At 40.2% G+C, this 15,431-nt stretch overlaps 1 protein-coding gene across 1 annotated transcript in view; it reads left to right on the forward strand.

Moving 5' to 3' along the window:
- Window positions 1-15,431, forward strand: part of pdzd8 (PDZ domain containing 8) — a 64,519-nt gene that overhangs the window by 20,018 nt on the left and 29,070 nt on the right. The window contains exons 2-3 of the mRNA XM_080740330.1: window positions 2,806-2,931; window positions 7,766-7,868. Coding sequence (XP_080596456.1) covers window positions 2,806-2,931; window positions 7,766-7,868 — 229 coding nt within the window. The remainder of the gene's footprint in view (window positions 1-2,805; window positions 2,932-7,765; window positions 7,869-15,431) is intronic.

Consider the following 15,431-nt stretch of genomic DNA (forward strand, 5'->3'; position numbering starts at 1 on the left):
TCTTACGTGTGTTATCTGTGATGTTTAATACCCCTATGGCTTTAGCTTTTAGAGTTTCCTTTCTCCCTTTCTCACACAGTGCTTTAGTTAGTGACTGCATTTCCCATATAAAATATTGAAAATGAGAACATCTGATACTTGAATATTTCTCCTTTCCTGATCACTGGATGCAGGTACATGTGTGATTTTTGGATAAAATCTGAAGGAGTAATATTACATAAGCCTTCCTCCTGGTGGAGCTATAAAAGGCAGATGCGAAGGGTTTTCCTTGGCCTCTAGGGAGTGTGCATAGTTACAACATATCATGGAGTTATAGGTAGAAACACGAATTGGCCTGTTATAGCGCCACCATGTGGCTGATTTGAAAAATTGTTGTGGCACTTATTCCTCTTCCTAGTGGGAATGTGTGCGCACAATTTTACTGCAATCGTGCTCTGTGTTCTTCATTTGAGACATTCTGTTCAAAACGGAGCACTCCTGCAAACTTTGGATGCCAATCTTAGCCAAACAGGATGGAATATGAAAAATCTGAAAGACCTGTTTTGTTTAATGACTATAGAGATACTGTGTACCGATTTGTGTGATGTTGAACCAAAATCTGTAGAGTACAATTTGGAGCAGAGGTTTGCTCTGGCACCCAGGGAGTGTGCATGCACAGTTTCGCTGCCATGGTGCCAACGGTGCCAGAGATTAGCTACTCACAGACAGACGGACGGACAGACAGACAGGGTGTAAAACATAGTCTCAGCCATGCCTTTCGGCCTGGTGGAGAGACTGGAGACAATAACCTGAAATTGAACGGGACGAAACATTTTGGGATGCCATTTGATTTCCGGTTGCATCCATCTCCTAGCAACCTATAGAACCATTTATACATGGGTGAAGAGCACCCTCTAGTGTAATAACTGAAAACCCTGAAATGAATTGTCAATGACATTAATAGATGTGTTAATAGTAAGCGTGCTTAAAGTACTAGAAATGTAAAATAGAGTGAACAATATATATGTCTGACTAGAATGAAAGGCGCTGTGTGCTGCTGAGACAGTGGAATCAGATGCCTTTTAGGGTACAGAGTTCAGTACATTAATTATGGACATCGGAATCTTAGAGAGCGTGTGAGAGAGAGAGAGAAAACTGTACTCCAAAATATCAGTATCGTTAATGGCCTTGAAAAATACATATCATATGACTTCTACACCAGTAATATCCTGCAATGACATCACCCTGAGGGAGTTTTGCAAATTGTCGGCTACCAAGGTGGGAATACAAGACAATACAAAATGTGGACCTGATATTGGTGTCTTCAACTCCACTCCAGTTATTATTCATTAACACTTGTTGAGTATTCTTTGCTTTATTATCATAGTTTAGTGGGGAGACAGGAAACTGAGGGCAGAGGGGGGAGGACATTGCAACTCCCCCCCTCTGCAAGTCTCCAGAATCAAACCTGGGACGGTGCAATTATTTAGTCGACGCAGGACGCATGATCCGTGTATTTTAGTCTGAAATATAACCACCATGCATTTGTGATTTTACTTTAATTTTCACTTTAAATCCTTATGCATACTTAGCATCAATTTGTCTCCATCCCTGGCGTTAATCAGCAAAACCATAGCTCAGTTGTTTCACAAGCTAGTCCACAGTATGATGACAAGCAAGCCAGAGATATTAACAATTAACAAATAGTGTGGCACCTCCTCACAGCATATTGCCAGTAGCTCTGTTTACTGGTGGTTTGACCCACAAAAGGGTACATCAGTGATCACAAGCTTTCAGGGTGGTTCGTTTTTTTTTCTTTTTCTTTTTTACAGGGAAAGGCTTATGGTTCAGAACTGTTAGATGTGTCATACACATTGCATCCCTTTTCAGGGGGTGTTTTTTATTCATATGAACAGGGTGATCGGGGAGCAATTTCCTCCTGATTTTGTTGCTTTTAACAGAATGCCTAGCCCATTTAGACCTGGAAAGCGTATATACGTTGTTCTACCTTTCAATGCAGGAATGCATCTGTGTCATCATTTTAGATGTTAAGTAGCAACATTCATTTGTTTAAATATTTTGAATAAAGAAATGAAGTTTCCAGAAAACTTAGGTTAGGCTTTAGAAGGCGTTTTTAAAATCGGCCTACCTGACCTGGCAACAGAACCTGCTCTCTCTCTCCCCTCTCATGCCTGATTCATATTTTGCTTCCGTGCCGGTCCTGTGCAACAAAATATCTATAAAGATCTACCAGCTCAGCTGAGATTATAGATAGTCTATTTTTAGCACGCAGCTAAGTATAACTCAGGCTTAGGCCTTCGTACTATACTGTATGTCAACAAAGTAAAAAACTTCTGCTCCCTCATTATTTAAAACAGAAGGAATGCGGGTCATATTCTTTTATCTGTCAAATTGCACACCGATGACAAGTCACTGGAATGAGTCTAAAGGAATGTGGGAGCGAAGTAGTAATATATTACATTCTCAAATATATGATGAATGTACCGTATTTTAATGAGTAATGTAAAAAATTACATTATTCGGTCTGATTTAAGTAAAAAAAAATACATAATTTTTACTTGGGGGTAATTCCTCAATTTTGAAGTTTAGAAAAGTGTGACGATCGAGAATCGTCACAGAAAGAAAGACATTTAACATTGACCTTTGGACCATGTCCATCACTATTGTGATTGAATACCAACACCAACCAACTCTACAGCTACTGTAAGTCAAGCTTGAGACATTTGTCTGCACAGACCGATCATCACTCATCAGTTCATCAGTTCCTGTAGCAAAACTCACTGAGTGCTCTTCTGTTTCTTCCAGATACAAACCCTTCTTCCCATTTCAAGTGCTGCCTCCGCTGGGCTCGGCCAGTGACTTGGACCTGTCCGTTCAGGACACCCGGCTGGTGGAGGGGCGACTCCAAGTCACCCTCATTGAATGTAGCAGGTAAGAGAACTCAACCCATGTCCCTTTCCTTGTGTGGTTGACCGTGTCTGCTATTGAGTCATTTGATTTTACTTTTATAAAATATTATAACGATATTACAACAACAAAATAAAGCTCCATCCTACTTGAAACCCCCCCCCCACCTTACTGGCACAGGCGCCCCCAATATAATTTCCCCTCTTACCGACTCCGCCACCTTCATACCCCCTTTCCCACAACTCCCCCATACCATACCCCCAACCACTAGCCCCTCAAGTCCACAATTTCTACCTGTAAGATGGAAGGTAGTAACTGCTTGCTTACAGATCAAGCAGTTAGGGCCCCACCCCACCCCCTGCCCACATCTTCCATATCTATATCTTACCCCTGAAAGGAGGTAAGATATGGAATCTGTAGCTTCTTAGTTTCCAGTGCAGCTGAAAGCATGAAAGGTAGCCTATTGAATGTCCCAAACCGCTTGTGAGGTAGTGGTCAAATAGTTGAAAATCACTTTTTAATGGCCACTACGGCTAGCCTACTGAGGGTGTCATCTTCACGTAAAGTGATCAGTAGCGATGTTGTTCACCTGGACACTGTCACCTTGTCTTCAAAAGGAAGCGGACACCCCCAATTCTGCACACTGACGAAGGCTGGATAGCCGAAACGTTTGTTCATGTAAAGATACAATAAAAAAGAAACAGAGTATATTTTTTAATTCTGAAATGTGATAATAAATGCACTCAAAGTCAATGTTTGTAAATTATCCATACCTTGGACAACTGTGACAAACTTCTGAACAAAAAAACGTTCCCATAGTAAGACAAAGTTGTTAAGCCAGTTTCAGGTTTGAAATAGCCAGAAGTTTCTTTTATAGATATCTTGTGGGATCAATGTGGTGGAAGGGCGAAGGGATGGACGGATGGCACAACATTGCCATCCTTTGAGCCCCTCCACCAGCTGGGATGAAAATGTTTTTGAGGCAGTTTGTTGCTGAACATGGAAATATAAAACAACAGGGAGACTACTTGTTGAAACTTGAGTTGTGCTCACATTAAATTGCTTTTGACATATGACAGACAATTATTTAATAACCCCTTAATTTTGGTCACTAAGATTTAGTCGGAAACGCATGATTTGTGCATTGGTTTTCAACAAAATGATCTGACAGAAGGCCAGGTTCTTCTTGCTATAATAACACAAATCCCATATTTAGTCCTTAGGCCATCTACAAGGTCAGGTGCTGAGAGAGCTGTTGTGTAACTGACTATCTAGCAAGACATTACAGGCCCACTGGGATTGCTTGGGAATGAGAGAAACTGTATTGATCATTATTATGCTTAATTTATACTTTGTTGCATGCTGGTGTTGTGTACCGAAACTAGCAGATGAACTTGTAGATCAGCTATTTTCAGCACGTGACACTGCCGCGCAATGAAGTAGAAGTCAGGCTTTAGTTGCCAGTTAAAGGGATACTCATAGACTAGTTTTAAAACTGCATTTTCAAATCCTATAAATTATGATTAATGGGAAGTCACAATTTTCTGTGTTACATTTTAGTATGGTAACATTTAGTCCATGGGCCAGACGAGATGTCGGTATCAAAAAGGTGGCAAAGGTTATCATGCATTTTATAAAAGCTCTATATCAGTAGATTATATTTTGGTATGATAACCCTTTCTTAGACCCAGCTAAATTGGTGTTATCAGCCGCTAGAGTTGTTGTCCCATTAACTTTACATTACAGGAAAAAAAGCTAAAAATGAATCTGCATCTGAATCTTTAATTAGCATAAGAGGGGTCCAACTAGGGGGTTTTCATGATGCTGAATCCATTGCAAGCATCTGTTTTGCACAAAAAACATTCATTGTGCTAAAAACTGTCCCACAAGACTATGGTTTAGTGATGAGTCATCACTTTTCACACTGTTGTGGGGGGCGTTTTAGCCCCACGGATGTTTTTCGTGCAAAACAGATGCTTGCAATGGATTCAGCATCATGAAAACCCCCTAGTTGGACCCCTCTTATGCTAATTAAAGCAGATTAATTTTTAGCTTTTTTTCCCCTGTAATGTAAAGTTAATGGGACAACAACTCTAGCGGCTGATAACACCAATTTAGCTGGGTCTAAGAAAGGGTTATCATACCAAAATATAATCTACTGATATAGAGCTTTTATAAAATGCATGATAACCTTTGCCACCTTTTTGATACCGACATCTCGTCTGGCCCATGGACTAATTGTTTCAAGCATCTTTTCCCAGAGCATGGGAAATATGACAACAATAATACATTGTGTCCATTTCTTCTTCAAATCACAAGGATATGTGCATCTTCGGTAACCAATTTAGGGGTGTAATCAAATAATTTGAAATTACTATTATAGGCTAGTTACAAATGTGTGAGCCATGCTATTGTCTAGCATGTAAAATGAGATTTGTATCCAGTTTATGGTTCTTGGCACTCAGCGTGAACTATTCTTCTTTGGTAAAAGCTTCTTGTACTCAATGTCGACGTTCGCATTTGGTTTATGTGGACACTGGGCAGTGTATTTATTTGGACAGCACAGAATGTGTTAGATGGTGTAATGTTATATCCAAGGTGTTCCAATCTCCATTACAACCAGAGCTTTTTATTGCCCTTGCCGCACCCCTATACAAAATGCTGTGCTAATCAACCTAAACATTAAAGCACTACATTTCATCGCTTCTTCCCTAAAGGAACCCAATCTCTTGTCACATTGGAACGCACAGTCGACTAGATTCCACACGACACAGACTGCCCAAAACACTGTTCCTTTCCAGTTTTCACAATCCCTTCCCTGAGGCAAACGTGCAGTCGGCCAATGAAAATTTAAACATGGCAGCTTTGAACCAACTAACCACCCTGACCGCACCCTGATGGAAAGTTTTAGCCTTTGTATCCAATGGTTCCCTTGGGAGACGGATGAGCTCATATGTACTGTATGTATGTATGTTGGCATACTGTACGTACGTGTGTGTGGGTGTGTGTGTCTGTGTGTGTGTGTGTGTGTGTGTGTGTGTGTGTGTGTGTGAGAGAGAGTTTGCGTGGATATACACATGCATATTTGTGTTCCCACATGGCATGTATGCGTTTTCAGATCTGACTCCAACATTAATAATTCACACCGCCTAATTCCCGGCAGCAGGCCCAGAGCTCTGGTCCTCCTCTTCACTCACCACTGGGTGCAAACGGATCCCCTCTTACCTCACTGGAGCAGACTGCCATGTCACACGCTTACGCACCTGCCCACAGTGCATTCCCATCGCAGGAACTATCTCTTTCTCTTCCCTTTCCCTCTCCCACTCTCACTCTCTAGTTGTCCCTTCCTTGCACACATCTGAATGGTTCTAAACTCAAGCTATTCTAAACAGTAGCAAGCGAGCTAAAAGCTTATTATTCCTTGTTTTATTTGTTGGGCTATTGACTACATCGGTAAGATTCTTCTGAAAACCGCGTCTACTCTCAGAAAATGTATACTGTACGGTCTGAGTGTTAGTGAATTAAGTGTCTTAATTTCACCATCTAAATAGAGGGTCGCAGCGGAAGTGGATTCCTGGGGTCACTTAATATTCCCCATTCATTTTCGCCATAGACTTTTACAAATATATTTATAACAATTATGTTAAGCCTCAAACCAAGCCATCCAGGATGGAGGTGAATCATGACCATATAACCTTTGATCCTATGTGAAAACATATTTTAATATTACATTATTTGATATACTACATTTAATAACTACCCTTTGTTTAGCGATTTTCAAAATGTTCTTTTCATAGAAAAAAAGGTTATATGGTCATGATTCACCTACATCCTGGATGGCTTGGTTCGAGGCTTAACATAATTTTTATAAATATTTTTGTAAAAGTCTATGGCGAAAATGAATGGGGAATATTAAGTGACCCCAGGAATCCACTTCCGCTGCGATGCTCTATACAAGACTGACCTAACAGTAAAGGCCATTTCTGCTGTTTCATGCAGGAGAGGCATTATTCTGTGAATCTCCAGCAGAGGGAAGCATCTGCTCATTGCATTGCTCAGTAGCCTGCTGTGATTCAGGAAATCTGTCCTAACCAAAATAACAGCTTCAAAGCAGTTATGAATGAATTAAAAGAAAAAAGAATAATAATCAGGAAGTTGTATAATTCTGACTCATAATATTTTTTAGTTTAAACAGAGTTATTTATGAATAGAGGAAACTATGGTGGTTAACATGAGCCAAAGCCCTTTCATGTAAGTATTCTGAATGAGTGCACACCTTGTGTGTCGGCTAGTGACAGGCTAGTGACATTCGCATTTTCAGTCAGCTACACTGGTGATGTCTCCTCACAGCACCAGGGGGCAGCAATAGTCTGATATTTGCTCTATTTTGCCCATTTAGCTCACTATTATAAACATTTTCTTTTAATCACAATTTGTTAGATGCAGTACGGCTACACCTCACAATCCTACCAATAATTTCTGAAAACAACCTCATAATTTATTTGTTACATTTAACTAAAACTCCCTCTCTCAAATACAGGAATAAAGCTAGGGAAGCTAAGTTAGAGGTCTCATTAAGGTATAGTTTCTATAAAAAGCTATTGTATTAACACTGTTTATAAGTAACAATTAAGCAATAATAGTGGCTTTATTTACGAGAATCACAGGCACTGTCCTTTTCTACTGTTGCACTTTGTCTGTTGAATCCATCATTATAAGAGTGTCAGCAAAATACAGTGATTGTGAATTGACAAAATATTTGAGTAAGGCAACGAGAACCACATGTTCAAGCAAAAGACAAAGCATAAATTAGGCTTAACAAACGCCGTTCTTCCCCTGTCCTCTCTTGTGCCCGCAGACTGTTCATTCTGGGCTCCTATGAGCGAGAGACATACGTCCACTGCACTTTGGAGCTCAGCCCCCATGAGTGGAAAGAGAAGTCTCGCAGCTCCATCAAACAGGTGGGTGTTATACCACAAACAATGTATTACTAACTCCATCCCTCTCTCTCTGTCTCACTCTTGCACACCCCGCCTCCTTCTCTGTGCCTCTCTATATTTTCTCTCTCCTTCTCTCTCAGCCTTTGTGTACATCAAGAGGGCTAGTGAAATCTACCAGGGCTGGTGGATGGCCAAGAAATGCTATTATATTATTATAATTATTATTACCATTATAGACATAGTTGAGGAATAATGGATTACAGTGATGGAAATACAAACTTATGAATGTAATGTTTTACAGTGAGTTAAATCACCCAGTAATAAACTGACACATACTGTAGATGTGGTGCTTGTTTAGAAGGGCTAGCTTAAAAAAAAAAAAAAAAAATATATATATATATATATATATATATATATATATATATATATATATACCTGTACCTATATATATATATATATATATATATATATATATATATATATATATATATATCCAACATTTTTCAAAAGTATTTCAAAAATTAAAAAAAATAATCAAAAACAAAAAAACAAATAGCAGATCTGCGATGTAGATCTGCTATTTTCACTATTTTGGGGCCTGGGCAAATGTCCAATACCTCTTTTGCGTCTCAAGCTAAAAAGTTAGGCAACCACTGCTGAAGTGGATCAATATTGCAACTGCATTAGGGATGTCCTCATCCAATCTGCCGGATCAGGACCGGAGCCGTTCAAGGCTAATTCTAATTGATCAGTATCAAACACAGAATCTACGGTTGCGCTGCAATGTTGCCACAAAAAAGTAGGGATATCCCAATCCATTCTGACAGATCAGGATCAGAGCCGATCAAAGCATATTCTAATTGATCAGTATCGACACGACATTGAAGGTTGTGCTGCTCAGGTGCTGCTTTCCTTGTGGATGTGACTTGCTGTACTATTTTTTTTTAGATAAATGGCATTGGAAAGCAACACTTTGCCAGTTATGCCACACTTTAGATATTGTCATTATTTCTATACTAGGCAGTCAGTCATACTATATCAAGTTCTCCTCAAAACTTGGGCACCTTTCTACTCCTACATACTTAGTGAGAAAATGAAAATAAAAACATCAATGTGTTCAGCTTACAGTGGCGAAGTGTGCTATTATTTTTTACAGCAATCAGGCAAATGGTGGCGCTGTAAGAACCTTCGAAAGTGCAAACTTTGAACAGATAGAGCTCATGCTCTGTTTGAGGTACAGCCATGAAACCTGTATACACGTATACTCCTCATGCCGAACAACTTTTATGCTCTGACTTTTAACCTCTGACGCAGTTCAGGCCAAAGGTGGTACTGCAGCTGAAATGCTCTGAGAGCCATTCAAAAATGAGAGAGGCTCTCTATTCAGGAGTGGTAATTTAGCCTCAAACCTTTTGAAAAACGTTTTTGGGACATAAACAATATGAAATAAATACTTTTCAAATGCATGGTGTATCACCTTTAAAAACAATGTTTTCAAATAATTCAAGTAGTAAATGTCTTCAAATAAAGTTTTTAAACGTTAAGTATTGTGAAGTCTGAACCCAAACCAGCACACAGAAACAATTCTCAAGATGAAAACGCAAGCGTTGTTTTATTCAAGGGGGCGTTCCCCTAAAACATGAAATAAAGTTTTTCCAAAAACCGGGGCTTTTAACTCAAAATATGTTTCTTTCAGGACTTAGCAAACAGGGGTTATGTTCGAAACACGTGTTTCACAGTATGCCGTTGCTTCCATAAACACATGCCATTTCTCTTCATTTTTTTCACCACTGGTTAAATGTAAACAGGTGCTGACATAACTTGATGAGGTTCCCCTCCAGTGATACTGTTCATATTGATACTGATATTAAATGTAAACATAGGTTAATGAGACTTCTTGCCTAACTGGTCCACATGCAACCATCAGTCCATCACAGAGAGGAAAAAGTCTTTGGGATATTGAACATTTTGTGCAAAGCATATTTGCCTGTGCATACCTGCTGTATTCTTATGTTTGTTTTGTATAACTGCTGACTACAGTTGTCCCTGTCTGTCTAAAATATGCCACAACTAAAGCTCCTTTAACAAAAACATACCTCAGGGTTTTTCACAATCATCAAACTCAAGGAAATCACCATGAAAAGAAGACATCTTACTAACGAATATCTCTCTTATATCATCAAACAACCAAAACATAAAATATCTTCTTTCCTCTGGTTTGGCGTTAAACCTGCCAGTCTCCAGAGCTAATGGTAACATTCCTGGTGAATTATGTAATAATAATAATAAATATAGCTACAAGCAGCGATAAAGTGGCCAAGGCAGAAAAAGCAGGAAAGCAAAAAAGCATCAAGGGAAAGCAAAGAAGAAATCAAAGAAAAACTAGAAGCAGTGTTCTTCCGAACAGGTCTCCGGCAGGTCAGGTGTTTGTTTTTGCCTAGTGGTGACTCTGTAATAGGCCAAAGTGAAAAGGGTACCACGTGTTCTTGGGCCTTTCACGGCAATCGGACGCTGCATGTGGGATTTGAGGCATTTTGTTCCAAAAATGTGTTTTGCAAAAATTGACCCGCTGGTGGCGCTATAACAGGCCAATGTGAGAAGGGTGGCATCTGTTACTTGGCCTAGTGGGAATGTGTATGCAAAATCTCACACACATAGCAGGCTGCGTTTGAGACATTTTGGTCGCAGCGATAAAGTGGCCAAAACACCTCAAATCATGAACACAGCCTGCGATGTGCATGAAATCTTGCAAGCACATTCCCACTAGGTCAAGGAACAGATGCCACCCTTCTCACATTGGCCTGTTATAGCACCACCAGCGGGTCAACTTTTGCATAACCCATTTTTGGAACAAAATGCCTCAAATCATGCATGAAGTGTCCGATTGCGTCAGTAACGTCAAAGAGAGTACTGCCTGCGATCTTGACATTTTGTACTTTTATAGCCATTGTTTTCTGGCTTGAAGCGAGCCCACAATTGTTTCGAAGGAACAATATTTTCTAGTTATTGCGACCGTCAGGGAGCAGTTTACTATGAAAACCTCCACCGGCCGTCCGTCCGTCCGTTCGTCACACGTCACACCTTTGCCCTGCTCATATCTCCGCATCAGTATGACATCACACCACATGTGTACACAAACCTTTGTGTACGTTGCTGTGGCAACAGTCTGTTGTTGCTGGTTTGTTAGTGTACGTTAGCAACCACCTTAGCAACCATGGTTTTACCCTAGCAACCAACTGTTTACCCTAGCAACCAACTGTTTACCATAGCAACCATGTTTTTTTACCCTAGCAACCAACTGTTTACCATAGCAACCAGATACGCAGAGCAGGGATCTCCATATATGGGCATAAACAGGTGACATCACACTGATGTCAGATACTCAGAGCAGGGATTTCTCCATAATATATGGGCATAAAAGGGATTCTGTTAGGGATCTCCATATATGGGCATAAAAGGGATTCTGTTAGGGATCTCCATATATGGGCATACAAGGGATTCTGTTAGGGATCTCCATATATGGGCATAAAAGGGATTCTGTTAGGGATCTCCATATATGGGCATAAAAGGGATTCTGTTAGGGATCTCCATATATATGGGCATAAAAGGGATTCTGTTAGGGATCTCCATATATGGGCATAAAAGGGATTCTGTTAGCTGTTAGTGATCTCCATATATGGGCATAAAAGGGATGCTGTTAGGGATCTCCATATATGGGCATAAAAGGGATTCTGTTAGGGATCTCCATATATGGGCATGAAAGGGATTCTGTTAGGGATCTCCATATATGGGCATAAAAGGGATGGTATCCCAGATGATGCCCTGTTAGGAGATCCACACTAACAGAATCCATATATGGTCCTACCGACAGCTGCTATAAGCCAACCCTGGCGATAAGGTCTGAGTCGAAGAAATGCTTCTTTCCTGGCAAGAATTGCCCCTTTATACTGTAGGGCTCGTTTGTGTATTGTATGACATCACGCCACATCATCGGCTGAGGACTGTGTGATGTCATCATATCTCCATATATGGAGACATAAGTTGCTCATGCCCAAATATGGGCTGGTGAGGTCAGACTTAGTGTGATGCGTAGGTTATCTCCATATATGGAGATTCAACTTCAATGAGTAACCATGGCAAACTGTCAACTGCCCGTATGTCTTGATAATTGGTAAAACAAACTTTTGGCCTATTGCCCGATTAGGGAGTCTTAAGGCCCATTCCCACTGGGCCAGATAACAGATATCTGGAGATATTTCTCCAGATATTTTTCCATGCAAAGTGGATGGTAGATACAGATAAAAAAAAAGTCTACCACAGATATTTGCCACAGATACTTTTATCTGTGGCAAATATTTTTTTTATCTGTATCTACCATCCACTTTACATGGAAAAATATCTGGAGAAATGTCTCCAGATATCTGTTATCTGGCCCAGTGGGAATGGGCCTTTACTGGTGATAGTGGTGGTAAGGTGATGAAAGCCTAGGTGTCCAGGAGCACAGTTGTGCAACTGGTGCAGGTTGATGGAATGATGATTCCAAACTGTTGGAGACCTCCCCTTGTCAAGAACCTGAAAGAGAGAGACACAAACAGGTGATAGAGACACAAATGGAAAAGAAAGAAAGAAGGGTATGTACGTGTTTAGGGGGCTAGACTGTGTATAGTATACACAGTCTAGTATACACTGTATACTGTATATGCTTTTCACTTATAAGCACGTAATCCATTAAATTTGTATAATGTTTGGCGACAATTCTTAGGTAAATAAAAGTGTTTTATGTGAAGCACTTGGACTTGGAGCGAGAGCAGTCAAGCATGTCTTAGCTTAAAAGATTTTTTTTTTACCTATTTCAGCGTTCTTGTACTGTGCACTGTTTTGCTCTATTATCTAGAAAATATCGGATAGGGACTATCAGATGATACTCATTAGTAAAGATGGTCTGTGACGTTCCAGCTCTAAGAGGCAGGTTCAGCCATACTTAGACTCATCCCCTTGGCTCCTTGCCACACCACGGAGCGCCAGTCTTTTGTGCCAGTAGCCATCAGGCTTCACAACCAAAAATACATGAGAACTTAAAGACCTGCACTCTGTTACTTTCTTTTGACTACCGATTCCTGAATGGACTCTGGTCCCCCTGTAAATACTAGGATGGACATTGCCAAACTCTGACAGATAACTGTTGAGAGGATAACTGTTGAGAGACTGTACTCATAGACTGTTGATAGATTTTCATTTATCGTCCTGATACTCATTTGACCTCATAATTCTTATATTCATTGTTGATAGTCTGTACATGTATTATTAATTCACATATTCATTGTTGAATATAATTCATACAGTAGATTTATATTAATTCATAAGTTAGTCGCTGTTCATTGTCTCCACCAGCCGAAGGCATGGGGGAGAGTATGTTTTCCCCTTCGTCCGTCCGTCCGTCCGTCCGCCTGTCCGTCCGTGCGTGCGTGCGTGCGTCCGTGTGTCCTCGTTTATATTGATTTGATAGACTGGACAGTGGACACGCTTTCACGTTTTCAAAAATCCAGTGCAGATCTTTTATTATTTTTATTTTCTTTTTTCTTTTTCATCTTGGTTTAGTTGTTGTCTCTTAATCTTACTTGTATCTGCCCGCGTTTCATTCTTCCTGCTGTTGCTGCTATGACACTTACATTTCCCTCTTCGGATCAGTGAAGATTTGTCTCATCTTATATTATCCGTAAATGTTTCTGATCAAACTTAATCTGGACCTTCCTACTACAAATGGGTATTTTAATGTAATGATACAAGGCTGTAATAAAAATCCTTTTGGGTTCATTGTTTGGTGGTGATACTTATAAAGCTGTGTTCACATGCTTTGGCAGTGTAAAGCAAACCCTTGAGTCAAATGCCAGATCTATTGATGCTTTGACACAAATTATGGCTGTTGAGTGTTCCCTCTTCATGTTAATTTCAATGTTCTCTGTGACATTTGGAATAGCAAAGAAAACCACCAGGCCCCTCAAGAAACCTTTTCTAATTGCAATATATTACAAATATTAACATCATCACGTCACATCAGTGATGTTTGCAAGTGACTAATGACTATCCGTGAGGAAAATGTCAAACCTAATTACCGCGTATAGCTCCAGCAAATGTCTATGCCACTGTCCTCAGCAGACGCTTATGAATGACATTTGTGTTAGCCTAAGTTTATTTGAATTTCATTGCGAACTGTAATTGCTCTGTGTAATAAATGTTCAATGGATGATCTTAATCAGTCTGGTGTAGTTGGCCTTTCCTACAGTAGGGGGCAGTGACACATTAGCTCTCCATCTCTGGTTCATGTGATTACTTACTGCTGGATGATGTGACAGATACAGATTACAGACACATTTTGAATCACAGATCTCTCTATGTTTTCCTTTGACGATGTAAAAGCACATTTGATTTATATTTGTATAATAATGTAGCAGCAAAACATCTTTGGGGAGTTGTAATGAAGCAGAGACAGACCATGACTAGTCAGACGTGCTTTTATAAATACAGAAAACCAGACCACATACAGTGATAGTGTGGTACGATATGTACTTCCGTAGGATTTTTGTGCTAAAATTGATTTTTTTGCAGATCCTGGTTCTATAGAGTACAAACTATGAGAAAATGATGGGTGTCAACTTTTCCGGACCCCCACCCCCTTTCTGGGGGTCATCTAGTTTGGGACCTCCCAGAACAGTACGCCAGCCAGTTAATGTCCAATTTTCTTAATATTAGGGTTGTTTTATAGGTTTTAAAACATTCTGAGTTCATTTATTACACTTTTGAAGCAGCCAGAATAAGCTTTCTAACTTTTGGTTGGGGTCTTTCCTCACCTGGGACCCCCCAGACGGTCCCCTGTGCCTATCTCAGTAATCGCTCTGCTCCTGCTCCAGAAAAATGTCATATTAGATCATAATTGAAAAACTCTTTTTGTAGCTGGGCTCTGAAAACAAAAATTAGTAGTAGCAAATACCAGGGGTCTTCCACAGGAGCTTCGGGACCCCTAGGGGGTCCTCAGAGTTACTACATAGTGTACTTCTAATGATTGCCAGACCCATGAAATGGGTAGGCCTACATAAGCAAATGTCGGTCTGTTCCTTTTCTATATAAAGGGTATATATGATGATGACATGATGATGACATGCCTACAAAAGGCATGATGTCATAAATGATGATGACAGACAGGGGGTCTGGCACAACCAGGTTGACCTGGTCTAGTTTTTTTTAGCTGAACTTACTTTTTTTACTGCTTTGGCTTTTATAGGGACCAAACTGTCAGAAAATGATGGGTGTCAGATTTTCCTGACCCCTGCCCCCTATGGGGGGTCATTTAGGACCTCGCAGAACAGTATGCCAGCCAGTTAATGTCCAAATTTGCTTAATATTAGAGTTGTTTTGAAGGTTTTAAAAGTCCATATTGCACTTTTGAAGCAGCCAGGATAACCTTTCTGACTTTTGGTGTGGGTCTTTCCTCACCTGGGACCCCCGGAATGACCCCTGAGCCTATCTCATTACTCATTACTCCTTACTCTGCTCCTGCTCCAGAACAGTGTCAAATTGGATCATAAT

This window comes from Nannobrachium achirus (genome assembly GCF_963921795.1).
Source record: "Nannobrachium achirus genome assembly, chromosome: 13".
Lineage (NCBI taxonomy): Eukaryota > Metazoa > Chordata > Actinopteri > Myctophiformes > Myctophidae > Nannobrachium > Nannobrachium achirus.